Consider the following 17,483-nt stretch of genomic DNA (forward strand, 5'->3'; position numbering starts at 1 on the left):
ATGTATGAGATGTAAGACGTGGTGGTGCATGGGGAATGTTTTTGTTAATCTGTAATAACGATATCGATATTCTTTTTTTGCCTTTGCTCATTCTGGGACCACATCCAGGCTATGGTAAGTTACTAAAAAGTTTCTATTACAAAATAGCAGGAGGAAACAATTATTAAACTTCTACACAATCAGATGTCAATCATATGAACCCTCATGATCATTCATCAGTTTTGCTTTTTTGGGGGGGGGGATTTTCCTCTTATTTTAGTCAAAGTCAATTCCCTCCCATCAGACACCCGTGATTGGCCAATGTTGCTGTAACTGACAGGGGAGAGTGAGTATGCCCCACCCTCCCTGAGAGCTCAGCTTCTCTCAGGCGCTTGGCTATGGATGGTTATGGCATCATCGGGGATCGGACACGCGATCTCCTGACGATGGTGTGAACTCTCTTCTCTTGCACTACAGGTGTTTTGAGGGTATACTCAGGTGAATAGCGTCTAAACAGGCCATGCAATAACACACAGTGCTTTCTTCTGTAGTCTCTCCCTCTAGTTTACCTTTCAGCAGGTCAGAGGTCAGAGTCGTTCCTGCTCTATTACCTGAGTGAGCTTGTCAGCTCGTTACCGTTTCAGCACTGAGGTCAGTCGTGTGGGAGAGCCTGTAGAACACTGAATGGCCCTCGAACCGAATGTTACTGCTCCTTACGGAAGCAGCCACATGGACGGACGTCCGCCAGGTGTCCACAGGCATGGGGTTAACTTCTCATCAGCACCTCAGGAGAGGTTTAATTCAGCAGGAACTCAGCTCCGCTCAGTAATTGTACACCAGGCCCAGACATAGTGATAAGTGATAAAACAACTGATTGACTTAATGAGCTGGTCTGCTCAGAAATGTATGGGTGAAGAGGACTTGCAGGGACAGCGTTGGTCTTGCCTGCTGGGACATCTGATCTGAGACCAGCTGAATGGAGGTGGGAGGGTTAGACTCTGGGACGGCACTGGTCTTGCCTGTTGGGACACCTGATCTGAGAACAACTGAATTGGGCTGTCATAATTCGTTGCGTGTGAGTGCTGTGGGTGGACTATGAGTTACAGGGGCCAGTGGCTGCGTGTCTCTCTCACCCACCCGCTTTGGCTGGCGGTTGCTCCGTGACTCGCGTGTGGGGTGTGTGTCACGTTTGTGTGGCAGCGTACAGCTGAATGTCCCCTCACACACACTCACCCACAACCCCCCCCCCTTCCTGTGGTGGAGCATGTGGAAAGTCTCCCCGGCAATGATTCCACTATGACTTTAGGCATTGTAAACAGCATGACACACAAAAAAAAACCTTCTCAAAAGCATCAGTAGTTGCTGGGAGACATTTTTTGTTTCAGAAAGAATATGTTTGAAAAAGATAGATTTTTTGAGTGATGCATTTCTGAATAAGAATACAGGCTCTGATTTGTGCTCTGATGCAGAAGTCAGAATTTGAGAAGTGTTAATTTCTGCTCTCAGGATGACAGGCTAAACACACATATTTAGCATAATCTTTCATCTTTTAAATATTAGCATTCAAACATTTGCTTCTCACGCCCTGTACTTTGTACTGCTTGGTTTTAAACCTCTGTTTATTCTCCCTGCTTATCTCTCGGGCTCTTTCAGAAGGAATATCTTTACATCAGCCATTTCAGAACTTTCATGAAAGCTTTTGGTTTTTTAAAGACTTGCGGAACCTAAGGGGAGAAAATGAATGTTTTTATGGTACTTCTTACAAGAGCAGTTGAAGTTTATTGGTCTGTATTAAAGGGCCAAAAGAGTGTGGTGTTAAGATGAATGTCTACAGTGTGTGTGTGCGTGCACTTGTGTGTGTGTGTGTGTGTGTGTGTGCGTGTATGTGTGTGTATGTGTGATACAGCTTTGGTACAGCTTTTGGTTTTTCTGACATATTTGAGCAGCTTGTTTGTATTCTTTCTTGTTTTTCTGGACATTAATGATTTATCAGTCTCTCTGTCTCTGTGCTTTCTGTGTCTCTGATGGTTGTCTCGGCTTTACTGCTCTTAAGCTTTCTCTCTTTGTCTCATGTATTTCTCTCTTGCACCCTGTTTCTTTTCTCTTTGTCTCATGATCTCTCTCTGCTCTCTCCATAGTCCCTGGTGCAGTCCAGGAAAGCTGGCGTTTCCTCTGCGCTGGCTTCAAGGCCCTCACTCAAAGACGAGGAGCTGGTGCGATGTCTCACACACACACACACACACACACACACACACACACACACACACACACACACACACACACACACACACACACACACACAACTGACATTTCTAACGAAATCGTCCTGGGTGACACTTATTTTTCTTTGATACACTGCTTTGATCATAACCCCAAATTAAACCCACAAACTCACTCTCTCTTCTCCGCCTCCTTCGAATATGGTAAACATCCCTCACGAAGCGCCTTCTCACGACCTGCGCATGAGTCATAGCTTGAAAAGAGAGTCTTAGCCAGTCCACCAATGAGAACACTGGACCGGAGGTGGATGCCCACGGGCTGTGATGTGCCACGCTTGCTGTGCCGGCCTCTGCCCACTCCTGCGCCCAGCTGAGCACACCCCTGTGCATCATGGGGAGCGCTGGCAGAGGGCGGGGCTAACCATTTCTGGAGGAGGGCGGGGCTTACTAGCACCAATGCTAATGCGGCGCTGCGCCAGTTGGGTGGGCTTGGCCTTCACTCTGCACCATCTGCTGGGAGCTGCAGAGGACAGTAATCCAACAGGCTTCATGCTTCATGGCCTGGTGTCTGCATCCAACGAGGCAGCATCTTAAAGAGCAGCTGCCCCCACAACACCTCCACCAGTCACATGATCTCCCTCAGTTCATCCATCCTTCTCTCTGTCCCTTACTCCCTGACTCTTTCCAAACTTCTTTTGACCTTCTGCACCATCTCTCACCATCTCGTCGCTCCCCCTCTCCCCCCGGCCCCCCCTGCAGAAGAGCCATGTGTATAAGAAGACCCTCCAGGCTCTGATCTACCCAATCTCCTGCACCACGCCACACAACTTCGAGGTGTGGACGGCCACCACGCCAACCTACTGCTACGACTGCGAGGGGCTGCTGTGGGGCATTGCCCGACAGGGCATGCGCTGCTCCGAGTGCGGGGTCAAATGCCACGAGAAGTGCCAGGACCTGCTCAACGCCGACTGCTTGCAGAGTGAGACGTGCCCCGGGGTCTCCTGCCCACACTCGCAGAGATCACCTGATCACAACTCCTTCTCTACAGGCGAAAGCCCAGTGTAGTTCATAAACACCTGTTAGGTGGACCAGTCTTCCCACACAGTTCTTCACTACTCTCTTTGTCTGTCTGTCCATCTCTCTCTCTCTCTCTGTCTCTCTCTCTCTTTCTCTCTCTCTCTCTGTGTAGGAGCTGCAGAGAAGAGCAGTAAGACTGGATCGGAGGACCGCACCCAGCACATCATCTCTGCCATGAAGGACCGAATGAAGATCCGGGAGAGGAACAAGCCAGAGATCTTCGAGGTGATCCGGAGCGTCTTCGGCGTGTCCAAGCTGAGCCACGCACAGCAGATGAAGACTGTCAAACAGGCTGTCCTGGACGGGACCTCCAAATGGTCTGCCAAGATCTCCATTACAGGTCAATTACATGGACATCTGAGGGACAAAAAGTGTTAGATACCAAGCACTCACATGACAAGCTTTCACAGCTGTAGAGGTGAGCTGTACATTTGATTGTTTCTCCACTGGCACATTAAGTTAATAAGGGTCAGTATGATAAAATGAGTTGGCTGATTGTTTACCACAACAATAATAAACAACAACAAATGCAACTGCTTTGATTGGAGATTTAGTGGCCCAATACTGTCCATGTCTGAAAGCATTCTCCCACGCAGTGAGCTGATCACAAACCACACAGACTACTGGGAAACATGCAAAGCTTTTATCATGTCCTCTCCTCTGATTGGCTGGGCATCTCCTAATGGATCTTGAATTGTCCTGCATGTAGCAATTTCACTTTTGTTTAACACAGTGATTCAGACACTGATTGTGCAGATAGTGGTAGTGGGGCAGGTGGATGAGTATAAGATAACGTAAGTCACGTGGAACCCATGATTCAGACACTGTTTGTGTAGGGGTTGACACAGGACCCTTTATGGCTTATTTTGATTGCATTACTTCGTGTGTGTGTGTGTGTGTGTGTGTGTGCGTGTGTGTGTGTGCGCGCGCGCAGTACTGAGTGCACAGGGTCTGCAGGCTAAGGACCGCACTGGCTCCAGTGACCCGTACGTGACGGTGCAGGTGGGAAAGACGAAGAAGAGGACGAAGACCATCTATGGCAATCTGAACCCCGTCTGGGAGGAGACCTTCAACTTGTGAGCCCCGTATCCCCTGCAACACTCATCTCCACGGCACATTTAACACACACTGCCACTAAGCAGCTTTACATTGATATCCAAGTCTATTTTACTCAAACATCAAGTTTACAAGTCTGCACCATTTATGGACAAGCCACAGGGGACAGTGGACAATGGACAGTGGACAGGGGACATCACCAAAATCGGAGAGAAAATGGGAAGATTTTACGTCTCTGTTGGGTACTGTCAGGAATGGGTATTTCTGGCTGAGCTCTCTACTGCTGCCCTACTGGTGGACCTACTTCTTCAGCCTGATTTCAGTTAGCACGCAGACACCCAGAGATAGATCTGCTCTTTCCAGACCAGGAGGAGCAGACTACAGAGTTAAAAGATTCTCAAGAGAAATTATCATCTCTCTAAAAGAAGGCATTGCGAATACAAATAATAATTCAATCAGAACCTTTAAAGCAGTTGGGAGTCTTTGTTTACAAAGCTGTTGGGAGTGTTTATAAAGCCTGTGGGAGTATTCGCTTATAAAGCTGTTGGGAGCGTTTATAAAGCCTGTATGTGCAGTCAGCTGGGTTTCTTGTTATATTATTTCTTGCCTGGTGTTTGCTTCCTGTTTTCTGCTCGTTTTGTTGATGCATCTTTTATTTCTGTAATCCTTCTATTCCTGGAGGAGTTTTTTTTTTTTTTTTTCTGGCCTAAGCGAATGTCTATAGGCCATTTGGAAGACAGCTGACCTTTCACCTTTCAGCCCGGGACACAACAAAGACAGCTTACAGGTCACACTGACTGACTAGGGAGCGTTTGCTAGCTGGTTTACTGCCACAAGCATGTCTTTCACTGGACTTCTGGCCGGTATTCAGAGGACACACATCATACATGTGCTGCATGCTTGCAAGGGCAAGATGAGTCTAATTAGAGTTCGGTTAGCTGAGTCTTTTGAATCTTTGGCTTCTTGAACAGATGTGATCTGACGAAAAGGAAACATTAAAAGAAGAAGGAATCAGAGACTCATTCATTGCCCATTTGACTCACAATTCGAGGCCAAGCAGACCAGCTGACTAATTAGCGTATTTGCATATCACATAACATTAAAAGCTAGACATTTTACTTCAAATAAATGGGTTATGTTAACTAGCTCGTTAATTGTGGAAATATGGAGTCAGAGTAGATTGTTAAGATAGCTACCCAGCTGATGTTGATGCCGGAATAAGCTTTTCTAACTGAGCAGTCTGTTCATTGCCATGCTAGCAGAAGTATTTGCTTACTAGCTAACTTGCAGATCAAAACTCTGCTGATACCAAACCCCTCGTAATCCAGATGAGTATCGCCGTTGGGTTGGATAAACCATGGACGGGTTTCAAGTTTCCATAGTCCATCAATGTTCCATAGAAAGTTTTTCCGCTTTGGTAACTTAAGTTGTATTCAAAATGATCTTGTTTTCTTTTCCCTTAACACCCGGCTTAGATGCTAGGTATCGATGCTAATGACTGTATCCATGTTTTCATCTGATCACAGGACGCCTTCTGACATGTACTATAAATACAACAAACAAACAAATGCAATATAACCCAATAACAAAGCCCACAGTAGGAACAGATGACTCTGACCTTTTCTAGACCGGGGTTTCTGTAAAGCTCCTTTGAAACCAAGTCTGCTTTGACAATCTAAGCAAAATTTCATTGATTTGGATTGATTCTTGCTGCATTTTCTGTTCATGGATTTTGACAGCTACTTGAAGTGTTGGTTTCAGGACTTGCAACTCTTCCATTTGTCATCTGGTCTATTGCGTTCTGTCTCGTCTCTGTCGGCCAGTGAGTGCCACAACTCGTCGGACCGCGTCAAGGTGCGCGTGTGGGATGAGGACGATGATATTAAGTCGCGTGTGAAGCAGAGGCTGAAGAGGGAGTCAGACGACTTCCTGGGTCAAAGCATCATCGAGGTCCGGACCCTCAGTGGAGAGATGGATGTCTGGTACAACCTGGGTGTGTTCCACCACGTGTGTGTGAGCATGCGTGTGTTTGGGAATGTTTGAAATGTGTGTGTGTGTGTGTGTGTGTGTGTGTGTGTGTGTGTATATATATATATATATATATATATATATATATATATATATATATATATATATACGCAGACACACACACACCCACACTCACACACACATATACATACACTGTAAAAACAGTTTGCGCAACTTGACAGATGCAACAACTAGGAAGTCCAAGTTTAAGTTAATAAATGATGATTTTTTTTTATGCTTGATCTGAAAATCTGATTGTCTCTCTAGCCCCTGGGTCATCTCACACCACCGTAATTACCCGTAATTGTGTAACTTGAAAGCAGCGTCATCTCTGCTATCCCCAGTCATTATCTCAGTCATTGTCTCTGTTCATGTATTTGTTCTGAATCTCCTCTCCACTGATCCGTCTGAGCCCAACATCCAAAGGAATGTGTAATAATTCCGTACGGCATATCGGATAAGCCGGTTTGATGTTGATCATTCGGATTCGCGTGAGGTAGAAAAGCAGCTGGGGACGAGGGACGCAATCCGAATGTGATTTAGTCCGAGTTTTAATTTCACCTTAATGACCTCGAGAGCTGCAAGGAGTTGTCTGGATGTTAGAGAATAAGTGCACGCACACACTTACATCCTCTACACACACTTACATCCTCTACACATACTTACATCCTCCATAAACACTCTTACATCCTCTACACACACTTACATCCTCTACACACACTTATATCCTCTACACACACTTACATCCTCTACACACACTTATATCCTCTACACACACTTACATCCTCTACACACTCTTGCATCCTCCATAAACACACTTACATCCTCTACACATACTTACATCCTCCATAAACACTCTTACATCCTCTACACATACCTACATCCTCTACACACACTTACATCCTCTACACATATTTACATCCTCTACACACACTTACATCCTCTACACATACTTACATCCTCTACACATACTTGCATCCTCTACACACACTTACATCCTCCATAAACACTCTTACATCCTCTACACACACTTACATCCTCTACACATACTTGCATCCTCTACACACACTTACATCCTCCATAAACACTCTTAAATCCTCTACACACACTTAAATCCTCTACACACACTTACATCCTCTACACATACTTACATCCTCCATAAACACACTTACATCCTCTACACATACTTGCATCCTCTACACACACTTACATCCTCCATAAACACTCTTAAATCCTCTACACACACTTACATCCTCTACACACACTTATATCCTCTACACACACTTACATCCTCTACACATACTTACATCCTCCATAAACACTCTTAAATCCTCTACACACACTTAAGTCCTCTACACACACTTACATCCTCTACACACACTTACATCCTCCATAAACACTCTTACATCCTCTACACACACTTACATCCTCTACACACACTTACATCCTCCATAAACACTCTTACATCCTCTACACACACTTACATCCTCTACACACACTTACATCCTCCATAAACACTCTTACATCCTCTACACACACTTACATCCTCTACACACACTTATATCCTCTACACACACTTACATCCTCTACACATACTTACATCCTCCATAAACACTCTTAAATCCTCTACACACACTTAAATCCTCTACACACACTTACATCCTCTACACACACTTACATCCTCCATAAACACTCTTACATCCTCTACACACACTTACATCCTCTACACACACTTATATCCTCTACACACACTTACATCCTCTACACACACTTATATCCTCTACACACACTTACATCCTCTACACACTCTTGCATCCTCCATAAACACACTTACATCCTCTACACATACTTACATCCTCCATAAACACTCTTACATCCTCTACACACACTTACATCCTCTACACACACTTACATCCTCTACACACACTTATATCCTCTACACATACCTACATCCTCTACACACACTTACATCCTCTACACATATTTAAATCCTCTACACACACTTACATCCTCTACACATACTTACATCCTCTACACACACTTACATCCTCCATAAACACTCTTACATCCTCTACACACACTTACATCCTCTACACATACTTGCATCCTCTACACACACTTACATCCTCCATAAACACTCTTAAATCCTCTACACACACTTAAATCCTCTACACACACTTACATCCTCTACACATACTTACATCCTCCATAAACACTCTTACATCCTCTACACACACTTAAATCCTCTACACACACTTACATCCTCTACACACACTTACATCCTCCATAAACACTCTTACATCCTCTACACACACTTACATCCTCTACACACACTTACATCCTCCATAAACACTCTTACATCCTCTACACACACTTACATCCTCTACACACACATTTAGCCCCTGTACACCAACACATCCCTCCAGTAGATGTTTCATATGATATTTCAGACTGAATTTTGACTGGAGTCTGAGAATGTGACGTACACTCTTACACACTCTTACATAACATCACCTCGTCGCTGCATTTTCCCCTTGTTCTCTCTGTCTCAACCCCCAACGTTCTGCCTCTCTCCTTTCATCTGTGTAGCTCTCATTAAATGTTAGCTGTAGTCAGACTTCTCTTCTGATCACAGGAAACTCTCTCTGGCAGGCGATCGCACCCGCATCATTAAAATGCATGAACAGGGTTTTCAGCTCTTTGTGGAAGGAGGAATTCGGTGTGTGTGTGTGTGTGTGTGTGTTTACATGCTTATGTGTGTGTGCGCTTATGTGTGTGGGTGTTTGTGTGCTTGTATGTCTGTGTATTTGCGTGTGTGTGTGTGTGTGTGTGTGTGTGTGTGTGTGTGTGTGTATGTGTGTGTGGGTGTGTCCACAGAGAAGCGTACTGATAGGTCAGCTGTGTCAGGAGCCATAAGACTTCAGATCAGTGTGGAGATCAAAGGAGAGGAGAAAGTAGCACCTTACCACCTACAATACACTTGCCTGCATGAGGTACACACACACACACACACACACACACACACACACACACACACACACACACACAGACACACACACACACACACACACACACTACCTAAAATACATCTCCCTGGATGGGGTACAGCGAATGGGCTTTCTGTAATTGTACACCTTGAACACACGCACACCCACACACATGTACCGTGCGCACACACACACACGTACCTAATAAAGTGGCCGGTGGATGTAATTGCAAGACAGGTGTTTCTAATGAAGTGGGTGGTCAATTTACACACACAAACACACACACACACCCTTGCATATAGAAGGTAGAGGACCTTGTCCACACGTGCAGGCCTTCTCACGAGTCTCCCTGGTCTGTGTGCGGTTGCGTGCGTGCGTGCGTGCGTGTGTGTAGAATATCTTCCACTGCATGATGGACATGGAGGACCAGGGTGTTTTCAAGCTGCCTGTGGTGAGTGGTGACAACGCTTGGATGGTTTACTTTGAGGAGGTGGAGCAGGAGATAGTGGACGAGTTCGCCATCCGCTATGGAGTAGAATCCATCTACCAGGCCATGACGTAAGTGTGTATGTGTAAGTAATGGAACGGGAGGGTTTGTGTTAATCTTGGGTGATAATGTTATTGTGAGAAAACTGATTATTCTCTGCAAAGTTACTATGATACACAATATTACTGCTGTGCAAACAATTAAATGGCCTGTGCAGGGATATGAACTTAAAACAGGACTATAGCAAATATGCAGTATGAAACGTATAAAATGCATCGTAACTTAATAATTGCATCACTACAAAAAATACCATACCACCCAGCTGTGGTAGGAAGCATCAATATGAACATCAGTAGGAACTGCTATGGATGCTGGGAATCGCTAGGAATTCTGGGAACCTCTGTAACCCTTCCTGATTATTTTCTTGATTGATGGTGTGTGTGAGGAGACAGCACAGCGTGTGTGTGGTTTGAAGAGATTTTAATAATTAATCCATTACTCTGTGTTAATGCATTTATTTTGTTCCAAAAGTACACACTAATCACAGAGCCCCCGAGTGTGCGGTTGGGCTTAAATAGGGTCCAGAAAGGAGTGTCGTTAAAGTCAGAGGGCCAAATAACAACTAAATCAGACCTGTGTGTGTGTGTGTGTGTGTGTGTGTGTGTGTGTGACTATGATTGGACTCAATACTGTGTTCAGTAACTGTTGGACTATGGTATTACTGTGTTGTTGCATGAATGCATAATATAGTGAATGGGTTTCTCACAACATGCTGTGTCTGTGTGTGTGTGTGTGTGTGTGTGTGTGAGTGAGTGAGAGTGGGTGGGTGGGATTCATAAAGGGTGCTGAGATGCATGAACACTACTGTCATCTATGGTAAAACAGGCAGGGAAATGTGTGAAACAAGGATGACAGAATATGTGTGGATGGGGAGGGGAGAGAGTGTGTGTGTGTGTGTGTGTGTGTGCGTGTGTGTGTGTGTGTGTAGTAAATAAAGCTCTCAGTAAATAAGATAATGTGATTTTAAGACTAAATATTAAATAATTTAATAAGTGTATGTATGACTTTTTCTAGGCTTTCATGTTTATTCCTGTCTGACTGATTGTCCCTCTCTCCTCTCCTCCTTCCCTCTCCTCTCCTCTCTCCTCCCGAAGACACTTTGCCTGCCTCTCCTCTAAGTACATGTTGTCCGGTGTTCCGGCTGTTATGAGCACTCTCCTGGCCAACATCAACGCATTCTTTGCCCATCCCACCTCCACCACCAGCGTGTCCGCTGGCGATCGCTTCGCCGCCTCCAACTTTGGGGTACGTCTCCCCCCCCCCGATATAAGCCCCTCCCCTACACTGCCAAGCTCCTCCCCCATAACAATAAGCCCCTTCTCTACAGCGATAAGCCCTGAAGCAGAGTTTCAGGAGTACAGGACTGAGTGGGCATGTGCGCATGGTGTCACCCTGGAGCATCGTGACAGTTATTTGCACTGTTAGTAGATGAGTAAGCCCTGCTAACAGCTGCCTGGGGCTCTTTCACTAACCGTGTGCCCTGCCCATAGAGAAGCTTTTCTGCCGAGTGTGAACTCTGCTCGGGGTCATGTACTGGATCCTCTCAGCATGGTGACCGGGGAATGGGTGATTAGTGTCCACCTCGGGGTGGTTAATGATTGCAGTGGGGTTATTAGTATGCATGATGGTGTGAGTGGTGTGCTGCAGCAGTCTTTGGGGAGCTCCGGGCAATGAAACCACCCCACAAGTCTTGTTGTCTACTGTGTAGGTGCATTTGGGCGTAGATGAAAGCTGCTAGTGTGTCCGTGCGTGTGTGAGATTAGAGTAACCCTGGTCCTCTCTGCTGCAGGAAGGAACTTCATCTCAGTAAACTCATAGTTTACTCAGTAGTCTTTATAATGTGCTGAATCCGTTTTTCGGTAAACCTCACTTCCCACAGAGAGGTGCATTGTGGGAGACTGAGTGTTTGTGGGACACCCCCCCGGACCGATTAGAAATAATCAGTGCGCCGCTTTCTCTATGAAGTAGCCACTGTTCAGTCCCCTGAGGGTCTGAGCCTTAGAGAGAGACAATGTGACTGAGACTGTGTGTGTGTGTGTGTGTGTGTGTGTTGGGTCATTTTGAAAATGTGTTTTAGCTTATGGTTCTTTACATTTGGGAGTGCTGCTGTTGTGTATTCACTTGATTGTTTTCCTAGGTTCTCCAGCTGACTGTATGTGTTTGTGTCTATGCATGTGTGTGTGTATATGCATGTATGCCTGCGTGCATGTGTGTGTGTGTGTGTGTGTGTGTGTGTGTGTGTGTGTGTGTGTGTGTGTGAGACAGAGAGAGCGATTCATCAGGTTGCTTGACCAGCTGCACAACTCCTTGCGCATCGACCTCTCCACCTACCGGGTGAGTCACACGTCACCCCACCGCCTGCACGTCATGACGATGTGTGCACAATAATTAAGCAAGTTTCTTTATCTGTTGATGATCAACTTTTTGTGCAGCAGCAACCACAGCCTCCCAGACACTGTTCGGAGAGCAGTACTGTTTTCCTTATACTGTATATCTCCCATTTAAGAAGGGCCCACAAGTTCTCAATAGGGTTTAGGTCAGGTGAGGAAGCTGGCCATGTCATTCCTTCATCTTTAAGGCCTTTACTGGCTAGCCACGCAGTGAAGTACTTCGAAGCATGTGATAGAGCATTGTCCTGCATAAAAATCATGAAATCATCATAAATCAAGTCTTCTTGAAAGATGCAGACTTTTTCCTGTACCACTTCTTGAAGAAAGTGTCTTCTAAAAACTGGCAGATGGTTTGGGAGTTGATTTTAAGTCCATCTTCAACCCGAAAAGGTCCAAATAGCTCACCTTTAATAATACCAGCCCATAGCAGTACCCCACCTCCACCTTGCTGGCATCTGAGTCAAAGTGGAGCTCTATGCCCGTTACTGATCCAGCCACGGGCCCATCCATCTGGTCCGTCAAGAGTCATTCTCGTCTTATCAGTCCATAAAAAAAAATAAAAAATCTGTCTGATTTTTCTTGGCCTAGTTTCACCTTATGTGTCTTGTTCAGTGGTGGTGGGCTTTCAGCCTTCCTTAGCTTGGCCATGTCTCTGAGTACTGAACACCTTGTACTTCTGGGCACTCCAGGTAGATTGCAGTTCTGGAATATGACAGTACTGTAGGATAATGGGTTTCTGGTCGCTTCACCTTTGAGTCTTCTCAAATCTTTGGCTGTTAAGTTGTGTCTTTTTTTCTTAACACGCTATTTGTGACCCTGTTGACTATTTGCAACAAAACGTTTCAAGGTTCTGTGATAATGCCCCAATATCTTAGCAATTTTAAGATTGCTGCATCCCTCTGAAAGACATTTTACAATTTTTGACTCAGAGTCAGTTAAATCTCTTTTGGCAAATTTTGCCTAAGGAAAAGAAGCTACATAATAATTATGCACACCTTGATATAGGTTGTTGATCTCTTTAGGCCACACCCTCCCTCATTACAAAAATATCCATCACTTGATTGTCACGGACTCCTCCTCTTTCCACTGGTCATGTGGTTCGGCACATCATGTGCAGTGGAATTCAGCGTAATTGTTTTTGCTTGTAGCCACGCCTCTGGTGTCTGCGCACACCTGCAGATGGTTCAGCGTGTATATTGTCTGTGTATTTAAACCGATGCTGGTGTGTTGTTGTTGGATGTATAAATCAAAATTTATGTGTATCGTTGCTCGTTAGCTTTTGTGTTTCACGATGTTGTATGCACTATGTTTACATCATTTATGTGAGTGCCCGTGTCTTCTGTGTTTCACAATAAACATCTATCATCGTCGACGGAGTCTGAATGTTCTGCTCCTTCCCCTGTGGCACTCGGGCCGTTGTGCTGATATACTTAAATCCAATACACATTCAAGTTTAAACAGCTTGGAGTTGGAAAATATGCATAAACGAACCAATTGAACCATAAGTTGCAAAAAAGTGAAGTATGATGCAAGTATTCTGACAGTTCTGGGTGCAGTGTTAGGGGTGGTCTGTTTCCAGTGTTAGCGGTGTTCTAGGTGCAGTGTTAGGGGTGTTCTGGGTGGTCTGGATGTAGTGTTGGGGTGGTCTGGGTGCTGTGTTAGGGGTGTCAGGGTTGGTCTTGGTGCAGTGTTAGGGGTGTCAGGGGTGTTTTGGGTGGTCTGGGTGCAGTGTTAGGGTGTTAGGGATGATCTGGGTGCAGTGTTAGGGGTGGTCTGGGTAGAGTTTTAGGGGTGTTGGGGGTGCAGTGTTAGGGGTGTTGTGGGTGCAGTGTTAAGGGTGTTCTGGGTGGTCTGGATGCAGTGTTGGGGTGGTCTGGGTGCTGTGTTAGGGGTGTCAGGGGTGGTTTTGGTGCAGTGTTAGGGGTGTCAGGGGTGTTTTGGGTGGTCTGGGTGCAGTGTTAAGTGTGGTCTGGGTGCAGTGTTAGGGGTGGTCTGGGTGCAGTGTTAGGGGTGGTCTGGGTAGAGTTTTAGGGGTGTTGGGGGTGCAGTGTTAGGGGTGTTGTGGGTGCAGGGTTAAGGGTGTTGGGGGTGTTCTGGATGCAGTGTTAGGGGTGTTCTAGGTGCAGTGTTAGGGGTGGTCTTGGTGCAGTGTTGGGGTGTCAGGGGTGTTATGGGTGGTTTTGGTGGTCTGGGTGCAGTGTTAAGGGTGGTCTGGGTACAGTGTTAGGGGTGGTCTTGGTGCAGTGTTAGGGGAGTTGTGGGTGCAGTGTTACGGATGTTGTGGGTGCAGTGTTAAGGGTGTTAGGGGTGTTCTGGATGCAGTGTTGGGGTGTTCTAGGTGCAGTTCTAAGGGTTTTAGGGGTGTTCTGGGTGCAATGCTAAGGGTGTTGTGGCTGCAGTGTTAGGGGTGTTGTGGGTGCATCATTAAGGGTGTTGTGGGTGCAGTGTTAAGGGCGCTCTGGGTAGAGTGTTAGGGGTGTTCTGGGTGCAGTGTTAGGGGTGTTCTGGGTGTTGTGGATGCAGTGTTAGGGGTGTTCTGGGTGCAGTGTTGGGGTAGTCTGGATGCAGTGTTGGGGTGGTCTGGGTGCAGTGTTGGGGTGGTCTGGTACAGTGTTAAGGGTGTTGTTGGTGCAGTGTTAGGGGTGTTGGGGTGCAGTGTTAGGGGTGGTCTGGGTACAGCGTTAAGGGTGCTAGGGATGTCTGGTTACAGTGTTAGGCATGTTAGGGGTTTTCCGGGTGCAGTTTATGGGTTTTCTGGGTACAGTTTTAGGGGTGTTAGGGGTGTTCTGTGTGCAGTGTTAAGGGTGTTAGGGCTGCAGTATTAAAGGTTTTCTGTGTGCAGTGTTAGGGGTGATCTGTGTGCAGTGTTCTGGGTGGTCTGCGTGCAGTGTTAAGGGTGTTAGGGGTGTTCTGGGTGCAGTGTTAAGGGTGCTGGACTGGTCTGGGTGCAGTGTTGGGGGTGATCTGGGTGCAGTGTTGGAGGTGTCAGGGGTGTTCTGGGTGTTCTGGGTGCAATGTTAAGTGTGTTCTGTCTGTTCTGGGTGTAGAATAACTTCCCTGCCAGCAGTCCAGACCGGCTGGCAGACCTGAAGTCAACCGTAGACCTACTGACCAGCATCACCTTCTTCAGAATGAAGGTAGCACACACGTGCACACACACACACACACACACACACACGCACACACACACACACACACACACACACACACACATACACACATGTACGTACATCTTTGATGGTTGAATGAGCTTGAATTGATATCTGTAAATGTGATTGTGCACACAGAGAAAGACCCACTGTGTGAGAGAGGGAGAACGGTCTTGTGTTAATAGGACAGCTGGTCAACAGTTTTTACAACAGATTGGATTATTCCTCCCTTCTGCCCAATCTCTTTATTATATATACAGCCCAAATTATTCCAATGTGGTGTTTGGGTGTTTGAGAGGTTATGAGACTGTGTGTGTGTGTGTGTGTGTGTGTGTGTGTGTGTGTGTGTGTGTGTGTGTGTGTGTGTGTGTGTGTGTGTGTGTGTGTGTCCTTGTGTCCACTATATCTGCCCAGGTGCCTAAGCAACCATACCGCATGCACTCTTATTCTGCTGCTGCTTGCAGTGCTGAGTGTGCTCTGTTGCCCCCTTGTGTGCAGGTGCAGGAGTTGCAGGCACCGCCCCGTGCATCTGTTGTCGTGAAAGACTGTGTGAAGGCATGTCTCAACTCAACATACGAGTACATCTTCAACAACTGCCAAGACCTCTATAGCAGGCAGTTCCAGCCCACCGTTGAAGCTGTGAGTGCACACACATGCATTCACACACACTCATTCACACGTGCACAAACATACGCACACCCTGCCCTGCTCAGAGTTCCTGGAATTTGGCAGGAATGAATGTTTCATGCATTTGATTATAGACGATCATCATGTACAATCTTCCTGTTACCCTCCCTTCTGTTACCCCTCCTTTCTGTTACCACTCCCCATTACCCTCCCTTCGGTTACCTCTCCCCATTACACCTCCCTTCTGTTACCCCTCCCAATTAACGGTTGACACAGTAGAATCCAGAGGACAGTCAGTGTAAACTGGGTCTCTGTGCCTCTGCCTCGGGCAGCGCTGAGTAGCCTGCACTTTCTTTATAATGAATAAACCGGTAGTAGTTTATTAACAGTGTCCATTATCATGGTGCAGGGTTATATAGAGAAACTCTGAGAGAATGGGGGGTCTCCTTCAGTTCTCTTCACTGTGCCTCATCAGGACAAGGGGAGGAAGATGCAGGGACAGGGGGCTGATGAAGAGGAGGGTAAGGAGGCGGAGCCCGGAGCAGCAGAAGAGGCGGGGCCTTGTATAATGAACCTGGATTTCTGGACCAAGCTCATCACTCTCATAGTGTCCATCATCGAGGAGGACAGGAACTCATACACACCCGTTATAAACCAGTCAGTACCGTAACACACACACACACACACACACACACTATCACACAAACACATACCATCATCACTCTCATAGTGTTCTTCATCGAGGACAGGAACTCATACACACCTGTTATAAACCAGCCAGTTCCGTAACACACACACACACACACAAACACACTTTCATCATTCTCATAGTATAGGAGGAGGATAGGAACTCGTATACACCTGTTACAAACCAGTCAGTACCGTAACAACCAGACCGAATACACACTATGTGTGTATGTGTGTGTATGCAGGTTCCCTCAGGAGCTGAACGTGGGAAAAGTCAGTGCTGAGGTCATGTGGACACTCTTTTCTCAGGACATGAAGTACGCTCTAGAAGGTACTGAATGTGTGTGTGTTTGTATGTCTCAGGCTGTCCTGCATTTAATCTCATCTTCACTCATCTGTTTCTCCTACCTCAATTTCTCTCTTTCTGTCCTTCAGCCCTTGATTATGTTGACTGCAATTGCTGGAAGAAGGGTAGAGGTCATAAAGTCATTGCAGGGTAATCTGGGGGTCATGGCGGAGTGAGATTGAAACTAAATTACTGGAATTTATTAACTTCACAGATCCATGCCACACTAATTTTGCTGAAAATTAGGTGTGCGATATTGACAAAAAATAATATCTCAATATTTTCTGTGATTTAATCGATAACAAGTAGCTGATATTTTGCATCCTTCAAAAAAATGTTTGTAACAGTCTTGTATTGTACTACCTCACTTTTGTTAATAGGATAATATTAA

The 17,483-nt window shown here is 46.0% G+C and overlaps 1 protein-coding gene across 2 annotated transcripts in view; it reads left to right on the top strand.

The window, feature by feature from the left end:
* The window catches only part of LOC113586784 (protein unc-13 homolog B), a 54,477-nt gene that overhangs the window by 14,060 nt on the left and 22,934 nt on the right, over positions 1-17,483 (top strand). For both annotated transcript variants that reach the window (XM_035526131.1, XM_035526132.1), the window contains exons 6-19: positions 109-114; positions 2,118-2,192; positions 2,958-3,177; positions 3,388-3,615; positions 4,210-4,351; positions 6,155-6,324; positions 9,237-9,352; positions 9,741-9,904; positions 10,988-11,138; positions 12,159-12,227; positions 15,331-15,420; positions 15,931-16,071; positions 16,535-16,716; positions 16,992-17,077. In XM_035526131.1, the coding sequence (XP_035382024.1) occupies positions 109-114; positions 2,118-2,192; positions 2,958-3,177; positions 3,388-3,615; positions 4,210-4,351; positions 6,155-6,324; positions 9,237-9,352; positions 9,741-9,904; positions 10,988-11,138; positions 12,159-12,227; positions 15,331-15,420; positions 15,931-16,071; positions 16,535-16,716; positions 16,992-17,077 (1,840 nt within the window). The remainder of the gene's footprint in view (positions 1-108; positions 115-2,117; positions 2,193-2,957; positions 3,178-3,387; positions 3,616-4,209; positions 4,352-6,154; positions 6,325-9,236; positions 9,353-9,740; positions 9,905-10,987; positions 11,139-12,158; positions 12,228-15,330; positions 15,421-15,930; positions 16,072-16,534; positions 16,717-16,991; positions 17,078-17,483) is intronic.

Source organism: Electrophorus electricus, chromosome 5 (assembly GCF_013358815.1).
Source record: "Electrophorus electricus isolate fEleEle1 chromosome 5, fEleEle1.pri, whole genome shotgun sequence".
NCBI classification, from domain to species: domain Eukaryota; kingdom Metazoa; phylum Chordata; class Actinopteri; order Gymnotiformes; family Gymnotidae; genus Electrophorus; species Electrophorus electricus.